Below are 8619 nucleotides of genomic sequence, written 5' to 3'. Positions count from 1 at the left end.
GGGACAAGAAAAGGGCATTCCACACATTTAAAAATGAAGGATCATCTTCACCGTTTGAAAACTATAAAGAATATAACAAAAGATGTAAAAAGGAGATAAAATGTGCAAAACTTCAAAATGAAAGACAGATTGCAAAGGAAAGTAAGGCAAACCCTAAAAATGTTTAAACTATATTAATAGCAAAAAGATCAGCTCTAAGCATGTAGGTCTCTTAAAAGATGTCACTGGGTTGGTAACTGGGGATAAAGATACGCAGATTTACTGAACATTTTTTTTAGCTCTGTGTACACAAAGAAAAAAAATCAGAGCTCAAGTCCAAATTCATAATAGCAATGTCACTGCCTTAAATAAGTCACAATGGCTCAAAATGAATATGACTGAGAAACAGCTAGCAAAGATTTAGGTTGACAAAGCGCCAGGACCTAACGGATTACATCCACGTGTCCTCAAAGAGCTGAGCTCAGTTATTGTTAAAGCCATTATTTCAATTTTTTAGAGACTCTTTAGTCACTGGCAAGGTACCAATGGATTGGTGAAAGGACAATGTGGTTCCTATGTTAAACTAGGTAACTATTATAAACCCAGGTAACTACAGACCTGTTAGTTTAACGTCCATAGTTGGAAAGGTCTTAGAGAGTTTGATAAAGAACCACATAGAGGAGTTTCTCCTGGAAAATAATAGTATAAGTGATAGTCAGCATGGCTTCAAGAAAGACCGAAGTTGTCAAACAAATTTACTCTATTTTTATGAGGAAGTAAGTAAACAGGTAGACAGTGGAGTATCGGTTGATATAGTGTTCTTGGACTTTGCTAAAGCATTTGACACTGTACCCCACAGACGGGTAATATACAAGTTAGGGTTAATATGTTTAGAAAAGTCAATCTGTAAATGGATAGAGAACTGGCTTAAGGATCGCGTCCAGAGAGTTGTAATTAATGATTCATACTCTGAATGGTCTAGGGTTATTAGTGGTGTACCCCAGGGTTCAGTGTTGGGACCTTTACTGTTTAACATCTTTATAAATGATATAGAGTTTGGGATTAAAAGTATCATTTCTGTGTTTGCAGATGACACCAAACTATCATGGAAGTGAGGGAAAATCTCCCCAACTGGGTCAGAAATGAAAGTTACCAGTTTCCTTTTACATTTGAAACTGAAAAGAAAAAAAAAAAGTTTGGCTGTATATGCATTTTATTACAATTAGATTTGGGAGGTAATGAGATGTCATCATAGTGGATGATGGATGTCCTCCAGCCAGGAAATGAGGCAGCTCTATCTGACTTGTTGCAGCTTCTAATGTACATTGTGAGAAGCTCACAGTGTGCAAGGAAATGAGGGGAGCCGGGATAACTGTGCAAGATGGAAGCCAGAGGGAATATTTATCAAATGGAGACCGGAGGGCAGGTAGAGACAGGAGTAGGCAGAGAGGCAGATTTGATATATAGGTCACTAAGGTCCAGGGATTAGCTCCTAACAAGACAGCTCTTTAATATGTGAAAATCTGCAGACTTTGTTCGGTGTGGATGAGTAAAATGAAGAATTGTGTAGGGCTCAGATATTTTTCCAGAAATAATTTGTTAAAATAAATAAATGAGAAGCGATGCAGCTGGAAAACTTGGCAGAATTCCCGGCTGTACAAGCAGATTGGATGGTGGGTCACCTTGCCATCATAAAGCTCTGGCCAAGCAGCTTAAAGTGGACCTGTCAGAATCTTTCTATATCTGCACCTTACATTCCCAGCAATCCACATCAACAATATCCTGACAATCCTCATTTTATTATTTCCAAGCCATAAATCTAAACCGTCTTAAATAAGAAACAGGGACTGTTAGGTACCCCAAATGTTATCCCTTCAAATGAAGACTAGTTAGAAGCTTTAAAAAGCCATTGAGTTCCAGTAGTGATTTTGCCTAGGCTGAGATAATGTCATCAGTCTGCTGCAGGCAGAAGGAAGCATTTCCCCAGTCTCCCCACCCCCATTATCAGATTGCAGCATTGTAACTTTGTAAGACAAGAGGGAGGCTGCAGCTGATCTGTGTTCGGACTCTGGTATCACCTCTGATCCGGTCCAAGACATAGATGATGACCCCGGATGACGCCTCTTATATATTCAGGATAAAGTTCTGCCTGTTTTCCTGAACTTTTTCTCACTGCAATGCAGTGAATCCGGGGATGACGGGGTATTTTCGGGTCCTTATAAAGTTACATTGTATATATATTTTGTATTCTGTGCATTCATTTGCTATCATTTGTAATTCTGGATGTGAGATGAAAGAATCCTCCTGCCTTACCGGGATCAGAGCGAGATTTACTAATTCATGATTATTGATTTGCCCTTATTAGAAAAGCCGAGGGGTTTAGGGATATTGACAACATTAATCCACCTGCGATGAATAATGCTGAGACGGCAATATTGAGGATTCACATCACAGCGCGTTAATTCTGCATCTCTCACCGGTGTCAGTTGTGGAATCATTTTTATTCAGCATCAGACCCTCAATGGGCTTTGTTTCAGGCCCCCTCACCCTCCTCGGCCAATTTGTTTAATCTCAGATTGAAGATTAGTGGGCAGCGAGATTCACCTCCCGTCCCTCCGCCCAATTCCGTTCTGGAGATTCCTGCCGAGCCTGGATTCCGACCTTTTATGTCCACAATTGGATAAGCACTTTTTTTCTCTCCGTTCTTTTGAAAAACACCGGCTGAAACATTTATTAATCCCAAAGTGCTGTGGATATTACAAAAGCCGAAACCTTGAGCCGGGTGAAATGATTTCAGCTAAATTCCAGCTTGTTCAAAGTGTTTGCCAAACAGAACAAACAATGCCCAAACTGCTGCTGTGTGATATAAGGGTCAGGGAGGGTCAGATTTTATTTTCTCTTTACACTTCTTATTATCATGGTAAGAAAAAAAAATCTCTCGTTTCATTGCAATCCTTACTTTGGAGTCTTTGGATTCATTCATTGAGATTCATTCACATCAATGGGTCTCTTTCCTTCTCTATTACGTACAAGCAACGCATGGCTGGTGGGAGGGGCCAACATAGTGCTGTACACGACTTCCTAAAAGCATCACTTGTCTCAAGGCCCCTTAGTCCTGATACAGGCAGTGGGCTGGTTCTTGGGAGGAGTTATGCAAATATCAAAATGATTTCATTGGTTAATTTCTGTCTGGAGGAGTTAGTGGTCTTAGTTGGGCTGTATTTGCATACTACCACCCTAGGTAACGCCCACATGTGATTGACGGAAATTAAATCCAACGAATGAAAGGGGTGAGGCCTAAAAAGCCGGGCTGGGGAGGGAGGGACTAGATGATCCTGGATGTCCTCCAAACGGGAAATGAGGCGGAGCGCTATCTGACTTGCTGCAGCTTTTAATGTACATTGTGAGATGTCTGCGCTAAAATCAGAGTTAGCAAATTCAATCCAGCAGAGGAGTTGGAGAGGGGAGGCTGAAGAACAAGGCTGAAGGGCAGATTTAAAAAAGTGAAGGGGAAGGGGGGACTGGAAGGCAAATTTAATGTGGCAGTTGGAGGGCAGATTTAATGAGGGTGAGGCTGCAGGGCGGATTTAATGAGGGTGAGGCTGCAGGGCAGATTTAATGAAGGCGAGGCTGAAGGACAGATTTAATAAAGGGGAGGCTGGGGGGCAGATTTAATGATGGGGAGGCTGGAGGGCGGATTTAATAAAGGGGAGGCTGGGGGGCAGATTTAATAATGGGATGGGGAGGCTGGAGGGCGGATTTAATGAAGGCGAGGCTGGGGGGAAAATTTAAGCAGCTCATGGTGCCAAAACAAGTTAGATATAAACTCTTTAGTGGGGTCAGTCTGATTAAGTGGAAGTAATCACACCTGGGGTTATACGCCAACATTCATATTACCTGGGAGGGTTCCTCACCTGTATACGCATAGTGTACGAGGGCCTTAAGGGCATCGGGGTCCACACCTTCCATTTTGATTTCCTCCTCTTTAGCCTCACGGACGTCATTTGTAAACATTGCAGCAAAATAATCGGAGACGGCACTAAGGACCAACCTGGAGAAAAAGATGATAGCAAGATGTAGGTATTTGGCCTTCTGTATACCCCACTCTGTGCCCCCCCCCCCAACTTTGTAATATTGTGTCCAATATTCTTTAGCTGAAGATGGACTTTCAGGGGACCTGTCATTAGGATTCAGATTCACATAAATCAATAGGGATCATGTTAGCATTCAGGATGAGGTCCAGTTGGAGCTTCTGCTGATTGACATTCCCTCTTTCAAAATCTTTTTGCAGAAATTTAAGGCGACGAATCTTTGCTGAATGAACTTTGCTGAACCAGACCCGATTGCATTCTTTGGGGGATGAATCTTCAGGTTACAGGATCTGATGTTCTTTACCTACTCCCCCTGCTAAGTGAATGTTTGTTTTTGTAAATAGAATGTTCTTCACACCTGAAGGATCTGATATTCTTTGGCTATTTCTAAGTGAATATTCATAGAGTGTTATATTCACCCCATGTGTCTACGGGCAAATTAAAACTGGTATATTAGGCTTATTTCTCTTGTGATCAAATGTTCTTGGCTTAATAGATTGGATTTTCATGGACTGGTTGTTAGGAAATGCTCATCTGTCTGGCGACCCCATGCTGTGCATCATCGTGGTAATAAACACTGTCTGTTCTGTCCAGCAATGTCAGTTGTGGCAGCAAAGAGGACTGAGATACCAGCATCCCCCGCTTCCCTTTAGTTGTGCAGCCTGAAGGATTTATGGCATCCCCAGCATCCATTGTTAGGCTGTGCACAGCTGAAGGGGATTCCAGAGGCTGATCAGCTCCTGACTCCGTCCTGCACTGCTATTGGCTGCTGGGACTTTATAGCCTCTCTGCTCCCAGTCACCAGTGCCTGTTGTAGCATTTAGCTTGGCTAGTCTGTGCTGGAGATTTATCGTCTGATTTACTGCTGCTGTCCATTGCCTGCTTCTGATATTGCCAGTTTATGCTGCCTGGACCGATCTTTTGCCTGTGACCCAGACTCTGCTTGTGTTTTGTCCTTGTGTACTCTGTTTGGTGGACGGATATTCTGTGTATGACCTCTGCTCTGTATTCTGGACTTGTTCCTGTTGGAATCTTGGGCTCCTGGTCCTCTGCCAGCCCATCCCCAGACACCATCCCTTGCGCAGTAAGTCCTGGGGGCAACCGAGTGCTGGGAGACGCAACCAGTCTCCTGAGGCTGAGCGGAGGCTGCTATAGGTGAAGACTGCGGTGTTAGATTGGGGGACTGGTGTCTGGTGAGGACTGGTGCTGACCAGGGCCTTACATTACAACAGGCCAGAAAAAACTACCCACTGTTATGGAGGATTTCTGCCAACAATTACAGTTCCTGACAGATGCTGTTAACGGGTTGGCACAGCGCGTGGCTGCTCAGGAGCTTCAAAGGCAGGATGTGGATCCTGATGCTGTGGCCCCTCCTGAGGAACCCAAGATTCCGTTTCCAGAAAAATTTTTAGGTGAACGCCAAAGGTTTGCTAAATTCATGAATGCTTGCAAATAATGTTTTCAGCTGCAGCACAGAATCTGAGAGTAGGCCTAGTCATCTCCCTACTCCAGGGTGATTCCCAGGCATGGGCCTTTAATCTGCCTCAGGGGGACCCAGCCCTCTCTTCAGTGGAGGCATTCTTCCAGGCCATGGGGATTCTGTATGCTGAGCCTGACCTGGTTTCAACTGAAGAGGCAAAACTTTGTGGTCTTCAGCAGGGTCACAGGCCATTGGAGAAATATGCTGCAGAGTTCTGCTGCTGGGCTGTACATTCGCAGTGGAATGAGCCAGCGCTCAGAAGGCAATTTTGCCTGGGTCTATCCAATGCCATCAAGGACATTTTTGTCAACCACCCTTTACCAGACTCCTTGGATGACACAATCCAATTGGCCATTAGGATTGACTGCAGACTTCGTGAGCGCTGCATGGAAAAGTTTTCTGCACCTTCCAGACCACTCACTACCTCTGAGCCCAGTCCTCCTCCCACTGCATCCGAGGAGCCAATGCAGTCGGGCTCCTGCAGACTGTCAGCCACAGAGAGGTTGAGAAGAAGGTCACATAGGCTCTGTCTGTATTGTGGAGAACATGGTCACTTCGTGCAATCCTGTCCTTGGGAACAAGTCTGGAAAACTTCAGTGCCTAGGTGGGCCCATGGAAACCCACCTAGGCAATCAGGTATTTCTTTCAAAATCTGATCGTTTTCTATTACCTGTTGAAATTGCCTGGGATTCCGTTAAGCGGTGCTGGTAGTAATTTATTGAATATACAGTATCTCTAGCCCGCTCTCTTGGAATCCCCAGTTGTTGATCAACCTAAGTCATTATGTGTATTTGCTCTAGATGATTCTCCTTTGCAGCAGGGAAAGTCAACATTCAGAACTCTTGAGGTTTTGGTTAAGGTGGGTGCTGCCCACTCAGAAATGTTAAGATTTGTTCTGCTAGACATTCCTTCATCCCCTGTAATTTTAGGACTGCCATGGTTGCGTAAGCAAAACCCTGTAATCGATTGGGAATCGGGACAGATTGTAATATGGATGAATGCCTGTGTTGAGAAGTTTTTGGCAAACTCATTACCTCTGTGTGCTGCTAGTGCCAGTGAGGATGTCCAAGCTGATGCCCCACCTCTTAGCCCCACTGAAGCTAAACCTTGTTCCAATGCTATTCCCTTGCATAGTACCAGCCAAAACCCTCCAGCCACTGCCCACTCCTGACAAACCCTGGTCTTGAGCTCATTTCTGGACTTCAGATAAGGGGTCAAACTGATAATTCTGAAAAACTGCAGGTGGAGGGTCCAGAGGCCCCTCCTCAGGAGGGGGGTATTGTTAGGAAATGCTCATCTGTCCAGGGACGTGCTGTGCACCATCGTGGTAATAAACACTGTTTGTTCTGTCCAGCAATGTCAGTTGCGGCAGCCAGGGGAACCCGGGATACCAGCAGCCCCAGTTTCCCTTTAGATGTGCAGCCTGAGAACATTATGGCATCCCCAGCATCCATTGTTGGGCTGTGCACAGCTGAAGGGGATTCTAGAGGCTGATCAGCTCCTGACCCTGCACTGCTATTGGCTGCTGGGATATCAAGGCCTCTCCACTCCCAGTCACCAGTGCCTGTTGTAGCGTATAGCTGGGCTAATCTGTGCTAAAGATTTATCATCTGATTTACTGTTGCTGACCTTGCCTGCTTCTGACATTGCCAGTTTATGCTGCCTGGACTGACCTTTTCCTGTGACCCCGACTCTGCTTGTATTTTGTCCTTGTCTACTTTCACTTGGTGGATGGATATTTTGTGTATGACCTCCGCTCTGTATTCACCCACCTCTAGCAATATTGAATCCACATGATTCTTATATCATGATAAATAATAAATAATGAACTGAAAAAAACGTTTAAAGTGACCCCAAACCTAGGCAAAAGTCACATGGTAGAGCATTGCGGCCTCTTTCTCCTTGAGGTACCATGGGGGCTTCTGTACCTGTTGGGCCAAAATGTGCAATTACCAAGCATTTCCTGTTGTCCAGGCTGGGACATACCCCTTCCACCTGCTACACTTCCCTATTAGTCACAGAGATGGGTCATTAGCAAGACGTGAATTCTGCAGGGGTGGGTCACAGAGATGGACCAATAACAAAGCATCGGCTCTGCAGGGGCGGGACCTTTACACACATACAGGGAGTTTAGGATTGTTTTAAAGGTTCTCAGGGAAATGATCAATCTGAATCATTCATGCAGGCAGCCCTGTCCGTGATTTATTACCATTAGGGGCAGATGTTCCACAAAATCACACATTTCCAAAGGCCCCAATTTGGGTAAATTGCCCGAAATGGAGGTAAATATTACCCCGTGTTCTTTGGCCTGTCAGTGTGAGCCATGTTTATGATAATCTGAGTAATGCATCGCAGTGCCTGACATTATTTCCTTCCATTAACCTCCCTGAAAATATTAGAAACATGTGGCGGCTCATGCGTCACGCGGGTTGTTTATTATTTCTGAGTGTCACCGCGTGCATTTGTCTCCCTAATTGTTGAATTCGCCTCGTTCTGCGCTTTGTTTTCAAGGCCATTCTGGAAATAAATCCAAGGCGATCGCGCAGCAAGATGTAAACGTTTTACACTTCACAGAGAATGAATAAAACGTTCTAATTTATTATTAAAGATTGGATAAGTAAATCGCCTAAATGGAGAACTTCCTCCAACTCCCATTCATAGGGTGTAGTGACCCTGCAACATATTTAGGGGCCTGAAGAAAGCTCTGGGCGTGCATGAAAGATAAGAAGTCCCAGCCAGGAAACTGGAGTAATGGCTGCACCTTTTTGTGTCCCATTGTGGACTCCAAAAACACAACAGGAGGTGAAACAAATATTTTTTTTTTATATATGAAGCAGCAACAGATATTGCTGCACTGTACAATAAATAAAGGTGGCAGATGACCAACCTGTATACATGTAGGGACAAAGAATGACAACGGAGGAGAGGACCCTGACCAGCAGAGCTTACAATCTATAGGGATGTTTAGCATACAATAGGTCGGGGGGGGGGGGGGGGCAGTGGACACCCAGGCTGGGAAGAGAGGGGCTAGGTAATATTTGGCATTCTCTAGCCAACAAATAAGGTTGG

At 44.6% G+C, this 8619-nt stretch overlaps 1 protein-coding gene across 1 annotated transcript in view; it reads right to left on the bottom strand.

Moving 5' to 3' along the window:
• Positions 1 to 8619, bottom strand: part of KLHL4 (kelch like family member 4) — an 83243-nt gene that overhangs the window by 28818 nt on the left and 45806 nt on the right. The window contains exon 2 of the mRNA XM_072430649.1: positions 3894 to 4030. Coding sequence (XP_072286750.1) covers positions 3894 to 4030 — 137 coding nt within the window. The remainder of the gene's footprint in view (positions 1 to 3893; positions 4031 to 8619) is intronic.

The sequence above is a fragment of the Pyxicephalus adspersus genome, chromosome Z (genome assembly GCF_032062135.1).
Source record: "Pyxicephalus adspersus chromosome Z, UCB_Pads_2.0, whole genome shotgun sequence".
Taxonomy (NCBI): Eukaryota; Metazoa; Chordata; class Amphibia; order Anura; family Pyxicephalidae; genus Pyxicephalus; species Pyxicephalus adspersus.
This window is presented reverse-complemented; position numbering and strand designations above follow the sequence as displayed.